The following is a 15,988-nucleotide window of genomic DNA, read 5'->3' as shown; positions in this document are numbered from 1 at the left end:
TTTCTGTCCAGGAAGAAAGATGATATGAATTCTGGACTTGCTGAGGTTTTGAGGTGACTGTGCTTTTTATTGCCCCACTATTGCACACACACACATGTTTTTTTAATACGAGAGTGGAGAACTTTATGGCTATCTCTGCCCAGACTAGACACCCTTCACGGTGGCATCTTCCTCTGAATTACTTGTAATCAGGGAAGAGAAACAAGCTCTTCTGAGGTATGGATCTTGGTCACCCCCCTGGAAGGCCTGTTTATCTCCAGAGGAAATCTGACCGACTAGCTCAAACACTCACCCATCTCAGGCGCATCCTTTCCCAGGTCCTCACGTGGCAGTGCAAGCTGCTTTGTTCAGCCTACTCTCTGCTACAGTCTACGAAAGACTCTGGAGATAGAGCTTTCCCCTTTTTTTTTCTTTTTTTTTTTTTCCTAATTCGTCATGAATGAGCTGGTAATAGCTTTCCTGACACTCATCCTAAATTTCTCAGGGCTGAAAAGGGACTCATTTTCAGTGAAAGTCACTACTGTTAGAGGCAAAACACTGAAATAATGAGGGAAAGAGGAAAGGTGGGTGTGAGTGGGATTCTATGAATAAGTGTATTTAAAGCTGCTACCTTGAAGTAGGTGGATTTACATAGTTTGTATGGAAACGATCATAAGTGTTTCTGGACCTTTGAGATGATAGTTTGTGTGTGACTAATGCTTTGGGGATTTGGATTTGGGGCTAATGTTTTTCTATTTTCTTGGTTTTTAATCTTTCCCATCCAAACACCTTTTCAGGTTTTTGGTGTTCTTGAGTCGCCTGAATTTTCCAGAATCTCTTCAGCCTTTAGACCAATAATTAAAGGTGAAAAAGATGACTCTGGTTCTCATCAGCATCTAATCAGTGAAAATGGCACTAGCCAGAAGTCACCCTTGCTCCAGGCATTTGCCTCAAAAGCTGTGAGTGGGTCTCAGGCTGATGTGCAGGTATGGGCAGTCCAGGTGGATTTGCTGGGATGGTGGAGGAATAGATGGGTTTTCTGTCTTGATAGAAATGTGATGCATGGTTTGATTTCCATTTTGAGGAGACTGAGTGATGTGTGTATGAGAGAAGAGGTTTTGTGTCTAGGATTTGGTTTACAAACCCTCTTTCTGACACCACTTTCCCTGCCTTCTTGTAGATGTCTGCAGCTTCTCAAGGGAGTCAGAAGTGGGTGTCTAGGTGGGCAAGCCTTGCGGACAGTTACTCTGACTCTGGATCTGTCTCTGGGCAGGGTGATGGAGGTTCAGGTAAGTCTCATCCTGACATTACTGTTTGAAGGTGACTGGACCTAAGACAGGATGTGGAAAGCAGAAATTAAGGGCTTCCGTGCATCTGGCTGTGGTTTATTTTCTGTTTTGGCTAATGTATTTGGGGATGGGAAGGACAGAGTGAATCATTCCCAGCATAGTAAAGATGGAGAGAGCCTCTGGTTTGCATTTCAGTCATCCAAGAAGTTCGTAAATGTTTGACATGACTGAAGGGCACCTGGGAAGGAGGAAGATCGTAAGGGCCTTTGGTGTTAACTAGCCCTGAGTAGTGATTCTTTAGACTGCCTTATGATGCCAGATGAAAGCCCTTTGCGAGTTGCCTTGGACTTAATTGCTGACTTGTGCTTTTTTGGTGTGCTTCTCCTGTGGCTGACCATGCTGAGAATTCTAGGCTGTTCTGGGTTTTGCTGTCAGGTGGCAGGTTTGAAGTGTAGAGATCAGCGTAGAAAACTGGGTGAGGATGGGAGAAGGGGAGCAGGAGGAAGGAGATCAGGCTCCTGCTGTAACTGGGAAGACAGCTTACAGACCCCGTGGTCCTGTTGGTATGTGAGAAAGGGAGAAGTGTGCTTTTGTTGGCTTTTGTAAACATTTTCAACTTTTTTGGTTGGAAATATTTGACATTACCTTCTTGCCATCAACAGCTGTAGATACATTCAGTAAAGATTAGAAGCAGCTTTTGTTTCAGAAGTCACTGCTGCTGTTTTCACAGTGTGTGAGAACCTGACTCCCAGATTGTTTGAAATATTACCATAGTCAAATAACCAGTTATCCTGGTATTTAAAGGTGGTATCAGATACAAAGTCCTGGCCACCGGCATGGGAGAATGAGAGTGCTCTTTCTGTGAAGTGTCTTAATACTGAGAAGCCCACTCATGCTGGAGTGGTGAGCTCTAATTCAGAGCCCCTTAATTGTTACACAGTCTTTCTCCTGAGACTTTGCTGTGGGATATGATTGTATGAGAACTTGTACTGTGAAAAACACCTTCTATTTAGTCAAATGGACTACGCTGTGTGGAATGGCACTTAAAACACTGCATCACTGCAGTGGTTTGTCTGATGGCTCTTCATCTCATTCCTGTGGCCTGATTTATGGTAGATACATGCCAGCACTGCCATTAGCCTCTAAAGTATGTGCTTGTACTGAGAGGTATATTATGGGAGAATGAGTGTGAAATCCTACCTTGAGAGAGGAAAAGCGTTGAGCACTGTGATCCAGCAAAGGAATTAAGTATAGTGTCCGTATTGATAAACCTGATGAGTGAGCACCAGCCAGGCCCTGTTGATGTTCATATTTACATAAAAGCTTAGTTCTAAGCATGTGTCTTGTGAGTGCTTCTGTGGAATTGCACTATGCAGGATCAAGCTCTTCCTAAATAAATAAGTAGTATAGTTGTACAACATCTGATTCTTGTCCGCTTAACTCTCTTCAGAAAGTGGTGTAGCCCCAAAACCAGGGGAACCAGAAAACGCTGTGCCCTTGAGAACAAGGCGCCTTCTTCCCCAGCTCCCACCGAGCGATAAATCAGACAGCCCCACACCCACAGTTCTGGTTTGCCAGGAGTCCTATTCTGAGGTTACCAAGAGAACCATCGTGAAGGACCACTGCATGGAAGCCTATGGTGATCCCAGCAGCCACCTCTTCATCCAAGAAGACTTGGATCCAGATAGCCTCAGTGATGCCAGCAGATCTGATGATGGCTTCAGCACGGAAAAAGGAAAGAAATATAAAGAGAACAATAAAATGCTAGAGCAGATGGAGGAAGACACAAGATCAGAGAGCCGGCAGCCAGGAGCCTCCCGGGTCTCAAATGTGAGAGCTGTAAGTGAGCCAGTTTCTACTTCGTTCTACATTGGTGATGACAGCAACGACGTGGGGATTCCCTCCAAGCTCTCTCTGAGCGTGTCTCATGCTCGAGCAGACAAAGACAGCAAGGATCAGGAGTTTTCCTTCAAGTCTGCTGGCACAGCAGTTCCTGGAAAGCCACCAGTCAAAGATGTTAGCGCTTACATAAATGCAGCTGGAAAAGTGGTTATTTCCCTCCATCAGAGTCTTCCTCAAGATCAGGAAAACATGGCAGGAAAGGAAACATCATCTTTTGTTAGACAGGAGAGTTTTACCAAAGATAAATCAAGCAGTGGTGTTCCTCAGAATAAACTCCCACATATTTCAAGTCACCCTCTGCTTAAGGATTTAGAGACTGTTCGGTCGACTCGCATGGACTTTGGTCAGGAGACACACCTTCTCCTTAAGGACACTGAAACTGCTTTGGCAGCACTGGAAGCCAAATTACTTGGTCAAAGCCAACAGTTGGAGCCCTCGGAAACTGCTGGTCAGCTGGAGGACTCCTTGTCAGGGGACTCAGATGTAGACACTGCCAGCACGGTCAGCTTGGTGAGTGGCAAAAACGTCCCGACGAGCGCCCCGAAACGCAAAGCGGTCGCGAGCTTGCAGAAGGAGAAATCTTCCTCCACACCATCCATCCAGGACCAGTGTGGGCAGCCCAGCGCTCGGGACAGGCTGACGGAGAAGCGGAAAACACAAGCACCAGAAGCATCAAACCGTGTGGAGGCTGCCAAACGCTTCCAGATGAAGCGGAGTGCTGGGACTCGAGGGTCACTTGACTTCACGGATGATGAGAGAAGCTCGAGCTTGCCCTACTTGCCAGTTCCCGACACAGTTGTGTCTGACCACGAGCACTCTGTAACCCGTCCTGTTCCCAGAAGGAAACCTTTTACTCAAGCCACCAAGGAGGACCACAGCAAAACAACCTCGAATGTGCAGAAAATCCAGCAAGTTCTCACCCGCTCCAACAGTTTATCCACCCCGCGGCCCACAAGGGCCTCAAAGCTACGTCGTGCCCGGCTGGGAGACGCTTCAGACAACGAATGTGTTGATACTGAGAAAACACCAACCAACCCTGAAGCCTCTGCTCCGGGCCCCAGACAGTCCACAGAGACAAAGAAGCTCTCCCGGCTAGACATCCTCGCCATGCCGAGGAAAAGGGCAGGTTCATTTACGGTGCCCAGTGACTCTGAGACAGCGCAGTCGAGGACGGGGTTTTCGGGCCGGAGTGTGGAGTCCTGTCGGAAGACGGGTGTTTCAGATGTTAGAGCTGCAGCGAGGAAAACGGCCGCCGCCGCCTCTGCCAAGCAGCCTTTTAGCAGGACCCGTTCAAGCAGTGTCAAGTATTCCTCCTCGTCCAGTAAGTGCTCGTGCTTTATGTTTCTCCCCTGTTCCCCTCTTTCTGATTTATAGGCTGCACGTGGTTGCCAAGGAGTGGTAGCTCAGTAATACGAGTGCTGCATTGGTGAGTACAAAAGTCTGCATTAACAAGTGGTACAGAGGTTGGGATTTCCTGTGGTTTTGGAGACAGCAAAGCATATCTCATACCCAGTGAGATATTATCATGGTGTTGTCTATGAGGATATTGCAAATAGCTATTTTTCTTTCCTTTTTTTTTCCCCAGTAACTTTGTTTTTTGAACAACCAGCTGTCATTTGACAGGAGAATGTTAGCCATTTTTCTGTTAAAAAGGTAGATTTTAATGCCTTTTCAGTGCTACAAGGAATTATGTTCTGTTTTCCTTTGACTTCTGATTCAAAGTTTGCTCCTAGATGTTGATGACAACTGATGTCCAGGGAGGCAGGTTTGAAGGCATCTGAAACAGGAGAACAAGAAATTCATGTCCCTGTGTTGTGAAGGCTGTTCCCTTGTTCTTCCTGTAAAAACAAATGTGGAGCTGGACACTACATGTTGATTGCCCCAAGAGATTACTGCTACTGTGTGTTTTTGTTCACTTCTGCCATAGATAAGGCAGATGCACAGTCGTGTTTCCCAGGAGGCAGATGTTTGAGGGCTATCTTGCCCTGTAGCTGTGCACTCAACAGACCCTTGCAGTATCAACATTTGTCATATTGAAATCAGCCTTTAATTAAGAGGTGGGGACAACGCAGATGACAACTCTGAGATGATAATTGGTAATCAGAGATTGTCCCTGACACCTTTGGTCTAAATCCTGGTCTATGCCTGTAGTCCTTGATTTACCATGGGTGTGGCAAAGCGATTTGTTTGTTTAGGTTTTTGGGAATGACGGGGCCAAAGGGGCAGGAAGAACCCTTTTGCCAGGGTTTCTCAGGCCTGTTGGGGATATTATTTTCAGCAGATCTGTGTTTTTGTAAGAGGTCGTAGAGTTCTGGATGTGTCCTTTTTGTGTATTTTCATACAGTTGAATTAATTATCCTTTCGTGGTATTAATTTTATTTGCATGCTAAAAATGTTATTTGCTGCTTGCTTTGATTTGAATTGTTTTAGTGCATCCAGCTTCCCTTTTATTTTAATGATTTTTTTTCTTACACGTTTGTATATGCGTGCAAATCAGAATGTGAATAAGCTAAAAGAGTATGTACAGTCTCTTCCCTTGCCTTTTCTGAGGTGATGCTGTTATTGACTTCTTGTTAAACAATAACAAATTTAAAGCAAAATAATGTGGTCAGAGTTTTCCAAACAGCAGGCACTCTGCACTTCGTCTGCGTTTGGACCATAGACTTCAAATCATTTGGAGAAAAATGATAAGTGTTGGCCAGTTCTTGGTTTAAATGAATTGGTTTTTGATTTCCAGAGCTCTGTAGAAGCTTGCTAACAGTTTTCCTTGTGCATAGTTGCAGCAGATGATGCTAATCCTTTCTCTAAATTAGTTGCTCTTAAAATACTAACCTCCTAATTCCTTGATAGGATTGTGGACCTTGCACAAGCTCTAAGAATACTAGTGTACTTCATGCTTCATTGTGCAGTGCCAAGTGTGTGATGCATGTTCCTATACTAATGCTATTATAGATAGAGTGAATCAACACCTAGCACCCTGCTCCTGGAATGAAAGTGAGCTGTTAGTAAGATGAACTATTGCACTGTGCCATCAAGACATTTTTTAGCATGATACAATAATCCTTGAAAGCACTGGGTGTCAAACTTGGGAGTAAGGAGGCAGATGTGGCTGATTTATTCAAGGATGTCTTAAAGTGTTTAGCTAACCACAATAGTTTCCAACTCTCCCAGTGCAAGAAAGTTAATCTTGCTAATGGAGGAACAGAATGACAAGAAATGCCAGTGAATTGTCAGGCCATCTAAAGTAGCTTTATGTGAAATGCACAGGTAACATCAGAATAATCCACGTTACCAATTGTAAAAAGCTAAGGGCCTGTCTCCCCTGCTCCTCTGTACATGATTTGTTTACTCTGTAATTTGAAGTACTGAGGGTGTTGATTCTTATTTCCCGTGGTGTACAGGGATGGAGAATCAGGCTCTTCATTTTAAAATTCCTATTTCATTTAGAATTGCTATGACAGGGTGGCCTCTTGATTCTAAACCTGTGTTTAAAAAAAAACCCCAAAACTCTACTGATGGAATATGAGCAAATTCTTATTTTTTTTCTGTGCATATATATATTTTAATCCTAAAACAAAACATTTATTTAGCTATAGCTGAGATAACAATGTCTAGGAATACTTTTTTCACTGTACAGTAATTATCCCTAGTTTCTACCTGCATCTTATATGCCACATTTGTTATTTTTGTTTGTATGATCTATGATGCTGGTTTAATTCACTTTCAGTGTTTCAGTGTTAAGATAATCTTGGTAACACAGTGAAGCTTTTGGATGTTGTCATTTAAATAACTTGGCTGGTTCTGTGTTTGGTGGGCCTTCATTCTCCAGGGAAAGATGGAAGGGAATGAAGCAATATCCACAGAGAGTGTAGTAAGGCAGCAAACACCCGGAGCCCAGTTTTCAAATAAGGACATCTCAGTGCTTCCCATGCAAGGAGGACGTGGGTGTCTACAGATCTGCAAAACTGGTTGGGACAAGTGGGCAGCTTCCATTTGGCTCCAGGGGTTGGAGCTGGTCCCGACTGTGTGAACACTCTTTCTTGTAGAGTGTCATTAATGGTGAATTGTGAGGCAGGAGGTGAATGTGGGGGTGTGGACTCTTGCAAGTTAACACCAAGGACCGTAGTCTGTTCTTCACTCAAAAACCCCTTCTTTTGCTTGTACTTGCAGCTAATTGGAAAGGTGTCTGCAGGCTTGAAAATTGGGCTCTTTTTAGAAAAGGACTTCTGTGGGACTGTAAGGAGTCTGAAATGTGTGCTGCTTACACACAGAGCTTCTGTGCATGGAAAGCCAAGTCTGTGGTAATAATTTACTACATTGGAGTTGTTAACACAGTCATTTTGCTTTTCCACTGGAATTTCCCACTCCAAATTTTATAGTGAATGGGAGCCATAGAGGTGCTCAACTTTTAAATAAGCCTAAGAATGTGCTTTAAACTTAAAATCTGCACAGAAACTCTCCTCTCCTTATGCTCTTGGGCTAGTTTTGTGTTACCTTTTTGCCCTTTTGTAGTTATTCTTTACTACTTTCCTCGGTCTGAAACCAATTCATTTTTTATAAGCATCAAGGCGGAGACCACAGGGTTCAGATTACACTTCTACTTCGGAGGAGGAATATGGCTCAAATCACAGCTCCCCTAAACACAAACGCTCCCATACTTCAACAGCCACACAAACGCCGAGGATACGTGGCTCTGGGCTGAGCAAGCAGAAGCACAACGGCAGAGAAACGGATGACGATGAAGATTTTGATGACCACCCTGACCCCTACAACTTCATGGCGCAAACAGCAGAAATAGCAGAAATAGCCAGGTGAGGTGGGGCTTGCTGTATTGACCCAGATGTTCAAAATGGGTTGAGTTTTCCTTGGTGTTAAAATCACACCCAGATATGGAGGTAGAAGGAGATGCACTCTCTCCCGTTGTTTGTGTGCCTCCCATATTCAACATAAACTTTTTCAGACTTGGAAAGTTTTCATGAAGCTTTACAGCTAGGATGTGTTGGTTTTACCTTCTCTCTAGAAAATGCCAAGGCGCAGGGCATTGTTTTCTTAGTTTGTTTCTTGTTCAAGCTGTGGACAGGTCTCCTCTTGTAGCTTGAAGTCTGTCAAAATATGTAACTGTCTATACCTGCTTATCTCTGCTTTCTGCTGGAAGTTTCCTGCACACATGGATTGGCTGGTGTGAGCTGCCCCAGTTCTCTGCAGAGGAAGTCAAATGGATTAGCAAAGACTGAATATGTAAACTATTGAAGCTGCTTTGCCTGAAGCCACTGAGGGAGCAGTAAGCAGTTGCTGTGGGGCAGAAACCTCTTTACTTGGCACAATTGAATCCAGACCTGTCTAGGCCCTATGTATAAACGAATCGTTGCTTAGCTTGATGTCCCTGGGTACAGGACCTGTTGTATACTGGTGATCTGATGGTTGCCTGGAGGACCTTGGCGGTAAAGCAAATAGATTCTTTTTTTAAACTGTGGCATTTGAGGTTTGACATCTCTAATATGCAACTGTGTTATGCCAACTTTCCAGAAATACTGGTCTTCAGTTGTACTGGCCATACTTGAAATACTTTAGACTGAGGAAGCCATCTTCTGTCTGCTTTTGGTCAGCATTTCCACAGCACCCATATCGCTTGCCGCACTGATCTCAAAAGGGCTTTTCTTGCCTGAACGTTGCTGTCAGGCTGCCAGAAAGTATGTCAGCCTTCAAACCAGGCTGTGTTACCTGTGCCACACTCAGTGTGCATGTGGGAGACGCTGGCTTCCCTCCGTTCCTAGCCCAGGAGAGTGCTTCGGGTTGCAGCAACTATAAATAAATGGTTGCGTCAGACTTGTCTGGCGCTGCACGTTGCTGGGCTCGGTCACAGAGTCTGCGTCGTAATTGCAGTTCTGATTTCCGTTGCTGCTCCCAAATTAACTGGGAGGGGTTTAGAGGAGTCAGAGAGAGTTAAAAGGGAAAATGCCACTTGTTTACAGTAAATGAATCACATAATGGATGTGTTTGGTGACAGCTCTATCCAAACCAGCACAGATAGGGGGCACCTTAGGCAGGCGGATCAAACGACTTTTTACGAGTTCAATTATGCATTTTCTTTCCGAGGAAATGTTTTGATGAACTGACAGTTTTATTACAGTGCTTGATTTTTCGAATTAAAGAGGAAAGTATCTTTTAGATGAAGCTAGCTAGCTGGAAGATTATTTTTTTTCTCTTAGAAGCTTTTTGTTAAAATTACCACAACAGCCATGGTTGGTCTGAAGGGGTTTGGGTTTTTTTTTAAGCTCATTAGCAACAGTCCAGAGACTTAGAAATTGTTTTTGAGATCTAGAGCGAGTGCTGCAATCACTGAATGTTAACTGGATACCTGTCAAAGGGCTTGAAGTTTCAAGATTTGGTTTCTGAAAACCAGATCCCTCTAAGGTACGCTGTGCTTACCCTGGTAATCCCTCATCCCTTCTGGAGACTGTGGAGGTATACTTTGATTTACAGTCTATGAACCACAAAGGAGAAGGAAAGAGAGTTTGAAATTTTATTATTTAAGTAATAGAGAAAAAAGCTTTTCCTTGTATGGGCTTTTTAAGGGAGAAGAAAGAAGTCTTAAGAAGAAAAAGGGGCTGTGTTCTATTAAAAAAAAAAAAAGGAAGTAGAGTGGATGGGGGGGAGCATTAACATAATTCTTCTTTATGGATTGTCTCCAACACTTTCTGGTAGTGTGTAGTCACTCGAATTTGCTTTATATCAAATGTCTACTTTAAAGCTGGGTTCAGGAGTGGTGTGGATTTATTTTCTTTCTCTTCTATGCAGCCAGAGTATTCCTCAGCACCCTGCCAAGGCACCCCCCAAAAAACCTGCTTTCCCTAGCCTCTGTAGCAGTTATAATTCGTACAAACTTTTGGTGGCTGCTTCCTTTGTATTTTATACAAGGCTTATACAGAGCTTGTTGTATCGTGTGTCCTAATGGCTCCGCTGCATGCCCTGTGCTTCAGACTCAGCCAGACCTTGGTGAAGGATGTGGCTATCCTTGCTCGAGAGATTCACGACGTTGCTGGAGATGGGGACTCACAGAGTTCATCGGGGACGGGTCAAAGCACCCTCAGCTCTGTGCCCAACACTCCTGCTTCTACCATATCAGCGAGAGAAGAGGTAAGATCCCATATGACAGAAATCTCCACCTCTGAGTGCGAGCAAGTGCATGGGGTATAGTTGCGGTGGGAGACCAGGGCAGTATCCCCAGTTGCTGCAACATTAGAAGAACCTCACCCCCTGCCCCCCTGAAAAAATACCAGCAGAAGGATTGACTGCAGTCTGTTTAGGGTGCTCTTTATTTTGCCCTCCCCAGTGCCACAGCCAACGTTGCAAGAGGTGGGAGCAGGCTGAATGAGTCAAGAGCTATACTGGATCTGGGCAGGTTTGGCTTTTGTTGGGGGCATCCTTACTGTGCTACCAGGAAGTAGGAGGACACTAGTGTCAAAATGTTACATTCCTCATATTATTTTCTGTAGGATTTCATGGCCTTTAGTCAGACTTCGGTTGCTGAAGTTTGCATCTGAGGAACAGGATGGGGTGGGGGCATGCTGTGCTGCTATACCAGGGAGCCTGAGCCTCCCTTCTTGTTCCAGATAAGGCACTGACGGTGTGCTCTGGCTGCACACTCTGTATCAGCTCTGTATTTTGTACCTCTGCTGTGTCCTTTCTGTCAGGGCCATTGAAACGCTGTGCAGCTGTTTCTTGAATCTCCTCCCCCCGTCTGGGTATTGATGGGTAAGGGCAGGGACTCTGCTCCCCAGACAGCAAAGTGGGCATGGAGGAAGGCAGTTAGCCTGGGAAGTGCTGTCCTCCAGCCTTCACTGAGCCTGTGGCTTCCTCCCAAACTGTGTATCACAGTTTTTCTGCACTGAAGTGGGAAGGAGAGAGGCCATTTCTTAATTTGGCTCACCAGTGCTGCAGCGTAGGGACTCAGCTCAAACTTGGCTGTAAGGTCACCAGGAAGCTCCAGCTGCTTAAAGCAAAATTGCTGTTGCTGCTGTTTAAATCCCAGTTCCCTCCTGCCTACCACTATTTTGGGCTTAAAAAAACACACAGGGCACTTTATCTGCTGTTCAGATGGGCCACTTTGATTGTTGTGGGAATTACAGTTTGAACCTAAGCAGGGTTCAAAGCTGAGGACCAAGTTTGCTGCCTTGTCAAGAGAGTACTTGGAGGCCCTGTCACCCTGCAGTGATCATCACAGCAGTGAAGCTGCAAAGCAGAAGTTTAGGGAGATAACCCAGAATATCAGGCAAGTGTAGCTTGCTTGTTAAGCCAAGGTCAGCTGCAGCTTGCTCAGGGAGGTTTTTTTTTCCTGGGGCTGGTGGAGCCGCAGTGCACAAATATTTTGCAATAACTTCAGGCTCTGAGATAGTGTTTTACTGCTTCCGTTGCCATGCAAGTGCCACACCTACAAAACTGCCTTTTGCATTATTCTTTTTGAGCAGTTAAGGTGACAAATCTACATTACTTCTGACTTGCAAAAGAAACGTTTGCTTCAGGTTGGTAATAACCAATGCTCAGCACCAATTTCTTTCCAGAAAAGCAGAGTTCCTACTGCTTTGTCAGGTGCCACTGAACGGTGCAGCTGTTAAGTCAGGATATACAGAGGAATGTTCCCTGTTGCTAGAGGAGGAAGAACACCTGCAAAAAGCCTGTGTTTCTACTCTGTGCAAAACGATGGGGTCCAGAGTTCGAGGTAGTGATGCTGAATAGCTTGCCAGGATTGCTCAGACCCAGGCGATCTGAGGGTTTCTCTGTGTCGTGGCTTTGCAGTGCTGCTGTGGGCTGTGTGGGATGTGCCAGTCAGCCCCCTCGCAATGGTCTGGAGAACCAATATAAGGCTGGAGGTAATGTTCCAGGACGTACCCACTGCTAGAACCATTTTTTAGGTCTTACACTGGTGTAAATATAAAGAAGCAGTGGTAGGAGTCTGTGAAGACAGGTCAGGAGCCATAACCTTTGGTATGTTCAGCCAGTGGTGGCTGAAACCACCATAAAGGCTTTTAACTAGATTTGCTCCAAATAGGGTTGAATAAGATTGATTTCAGTAGGGCCAGCGGCTGGGAGGCTGTTTTAGTTACACCCAAAATGCTGATATGTGTCACTGGAGCTGCCCTTAAGTTAGCAATGGCCACGAATGGGTTAAATTGGCAGGAATTTCTACTCCCGATGCTGGAATGTAGAGCTGAATGCTGAATAGCTTGGGATCCATGTTATGAATGGGAGTAATATTAACTGATGTGGGTTTAATAAACACAAATTATGTCTTTGGAACTGGACTAGAATCAGTGGACACACTTCCCTCAGTCTGGGTGCTGCTGAATCTGTGATAAAATAACTATTTTGGCTTAATGCAGGGAAGTTGCTAGGAAATAGTGGAAAATGAGTGTGTGTGATGCTAAACAATTTTGTGAGTGTTTATTAAGCAGCTTTATATTAAGTATTCTAGGAAAGGACACAGGGATGAGAAACAGCTAATATATATTGAAGCATCTGACAAAATTTGTGAATAAGAAATATATTCTGTGTGTGACTGTTTCTTGTACTGCTCTGGCTCTCACAGTGTTGTATGCCATTCTGCTAGCTCTTGATTTTCTACTAGTAAATATTTATACCTATGCTGATAAAGTGGGGGAAAATGCAGGAAAAGTGCTGATGCTGGAATCACTTTTGAGGATTTAATGTCATACTAGAAGCTTCACTTTGGACCAGTGTGTGGCACAGCAATTCCTCAGCCTCAAATGAACTGCTTTTTCAATTACTTTTATTATGAAGCTTGGTTAAAGGTTCAAATAATGAACATTCTCTTAAAAGTTAAGATGGAGCATTAGATTTAAACCTTATTCTTCATGTTCTGTCCTTTCAGGTCCAGTGTTGGCTTGGATGTTTTCCAGGGAGGTTTTCAGTTCCATAGTGGATGTTTGGGGTATTTTTGTTGGGTTTTGTTGCTCTCGGCTGTATGGTATATAATAGTCTAGATTCCTGACATACTGAGCTGAGTACTACTACAAATCAAGCAAAAAACCCCAAACAAACCAAAGAAAGGGTCCAGCAAGGGTAAAACCTTCCTGCTTCCTGTTTACCAAAGCCATGGTTTGTTTGGGATGCCTTGTTGTGGGTGTGCAGTTTTTACAGGACCCGGCTTTCTGCAGAGCTGAGCAGTCAAACTGAAAGCTCAGCTGCTGCAAATGTCAAGTGGGTCATCCCAAATCACTGGCCACTTCTGCAAATTTTAGCCTTGCGTAAAATTCTTCTGCTTGGTCTTTTTTTTAAAGTTGATAATGATATAGCAAAAACCTAAGAGCCCAATTATGTTTAAGTTGTTGTTTAATGTACACAGTATGGATGTTTGTATGGCAAGAGGAAATGCTTACGGGTGTGACAGAACGGAAAACATGAAGAGAGATCAGGTCACGTATGAAAACCTCCTGGTGCTGGGGGAGCAGGTGCTGTCCTCACCGTGTTTTCAACGGGTGGTGCTGAGAACTGCTGGACTGTAGGAATATCTCGTTCCCTTCTGATGCTGTTTCATTGCTGTGAGCAGCCTAACTTACTGTTTCTGTACTTCAGGAAGGGATGCTTAAAAGAAAGAGAAGCTTATTTAGCTAAACATTTTGGCTGTTGTGCCCCTGTGCCGTAATACCTCATACCTTCTGCCTGTGTATAACCCAAGTGCTATTGCATGGAGTGTGGGGAGCCTGGACCTTGGATGGCACAGGGTTTCCTCACAAGAGCTGTGTGCTTTGCCAACCAGAAAACCTCCCGGGCTGTATGTTTAGCCTGTTCTCTGTGCTCAGAGGGCTGCTGAATTTCATTCAGCACAGTCTGTTTTAAAGTAACTGGAGAGCTGCCCAAAGCCGCTTCTGGTTGGTGACCAGGACCCTCATGGGCTTCAGTGCATGTGGGAGGTGGGTATCGAGTACTGATCCTCAGGAATGTGCTTTTGGGAATGTCGACCCAAAATAACCCCAAACCATGTGTTCTCTTTTGGTACTTGCTGTCACAGTCACTCACTAGCATTGATCTCTTTGTTTCTGTTTTAACACAGATTGCTCGTAGATCTTTTCGGCTGGCATATCCATCTCAGGTGCACTTTCCATCCCATTATTTTTGTATCTCTGTCTTGTCACTGTTATTTTCCTCCCCTTCTGTCAGAGTTTTTGTCTCTCAGTCAACCAAACAGGAGTAGCTGTCTTGTCTTTTCTGTTCTTTCTGTTAATTATTTGCATTGTCAGTGGTTTTGTATTGCTTTTTCATCTCTCCCATGTGTTACTAAATGGTTTCTGATTAATTTTAGTGTTGCTTTAATGTTGCATTGATATATTAAAACATAAGATGGGAAAATAGGGCCTTTTTGAGTTTTAGCTAAATTTAAAAAAGGCAAAAATGTACTTTTCAACTACATACTCAAAATTATAAAGTGAAATAGCCCCACTGAGTTTCACAGGATGACTCCAGTGGGTAGATGCTTGCAGGATTGGGGTCTAGTAATTTACTTAGGAACCCATACCTGTCTGAACAAGACTTAAATGAATCAGTGTTCCTCTGGGGCTTGCCTGAAAATCTGCAGTACCTGCAGTGAGTGCCTGTGTGCCTCCTTCCCTACTAATTTTTAATGACTCATTACTCATTATTTCCAAGTTGGTGCAGCACATTCCAGAAGCAAGTCTGAACTACCAGAAAGTGCCTCCGGGATCAGTGGAACTGAAGGATTTTGACCAAAATATGAACGATAATAGAGAAGACGATCCCTCAAGAAAAACGAGGACAAGAAACCGTGAGGAGGCAGGCCACCTTTTTCTTTACTTTATATATGACATTGCTTTAAGCTGCAGTGTGTATACCTGCTCTTTCTAAGCTGCCAAAGGAGGCTACTCAAAAAATAAAAAAAGTGCTTCTCAAGAGCCGTGACTTGTAGGTTTAGAAACAGTGTTTAAAAAAGGAAAAAAAAAAAAAAAAAAAAGAGGAACAGAATCGCCCTTCTTGCCAGTACTGACTGGAAGTTTCCTCTCTTGTGTAAAAACCCCACTAAAACCTGAGGCTTGGTCACTGGTTTGGGAGGAGGCATTCAGTGTCAGAGCCCACTTATTTCACTGCTGTTTTAAAGAAAACCACAAAAATCTCAGCTTTGAAATCCCGGTGACACAAAAATCGCAACTTTGAAATCACCTTCGTTTTCTGCAACCAGTATCCTGGTTAGAGCTGTCCATGAAGCAGCAGTGGCAGAATCTGGACCTTGTGAGGAGTTTCTGCAGCTGGGCTTGAGTGCTGTGGCACAGCTGGTTTGCTGTGTGGTGCCCTACAGATGGCAAAGTCAAAGCCACTTGTTCTGCACTGCTCCCCCCAACATACATGATTTGCTGAAATTCTTCTGGGCTGAGAGCAGGGTGACCTAGAAGTCATGGGGATGATGCTGAAGGGTGAGGAAGCCTGACCTGAAACTGGAGGCTGAGGCAGGTGTTGGGGTGAGGGGTATAGCAGGGTGATGGTATCAGAGAGAGGAGAAGCAGGCTGCTGATGCAACCCTCGGCTGTTGTTTCTGCTTGTTTTCTGCCTGCTGACTCTAGTTGGGTAGGAAGAGCTGGGAGAGAGGCTCCAGGGAGACAGGGCTGACAGGAGGGGAGAGCTGGGCTCCAGCACAGGCACTCAGCTGCTCTGGAGGTGGAGTGTGGCTCAGATGGGAGGATGGGGGGGTGAGCTTAGGCTGAGCCACTGGTACCGATCCTGTCCTGTGACTGACTGAAGCAATCCCTTGCTCTCCTGTCGAGGGGTGCCAAGGCTGAATAAAAGATGCA

The 15,988-nt window shown here is 44.6% G+C and overlaps 1 protein-coding gene across 5 annotated transcripts in view; it reads left to right on the top strand.

The window, feature by feature from the left end:
* CEP170B (centrosomal protein 170B) overlaps positions 1-15,988 on the top strand; it is a 59,560-nt gene that overhangs the window by 36,366 nt on the left and 7,206 nt on the right. For 2 of the 5 annotated variants that reach the window (XM_074908867.1, XM_074908868.1), the window contains 7 exons: positions 777-965; positions 1,160-1,268; positions 2,719-4,491; positions 7,732-7,981; positions 10,151-10,307; positions 14,242-14,280; positions 14,835-14,978. In XM_074908867.1, coding sequence (XP_074764968.1) covers positions 777-965; positions 1,160-1,268; positions 2,719-4,491; positions 7,732-7,981; positions 10,151-10,307; positions 14,242-14,280; positions 14,835-14,978 — 2,661 coding nt within the window. The remainder of the gene's footprint in view (positions 1-776; positions 966-1,159; positions 1,269-2,718; positions 4,492-7,731; positions 7,982-10,150; positions 10,308-14,241; positions 14,281-14,834; positions 14,979-15,988) is intronic. The other 3 variants (XM_074908870.1, XM_074908871.1, XM_074908869.1) reach the window with 3 other exon arrangements.

Source organism: Athene noctua, chromosome 6, assembly GCF_965140245.1.
Source record: "Athene noctua chromosome 6, bAthNoc1.hap1.1, whole genome shotgun sequence".
NCBI lineage: Eukaryota > Metazoa > Chordata > Aves > Strigiformes > Strigidae > Athene > Athene noctua.
Note: the sequence above shows the minus strand (reverse complement) of the source record. Positions and strands in the feature narration are given on the sequence as shown.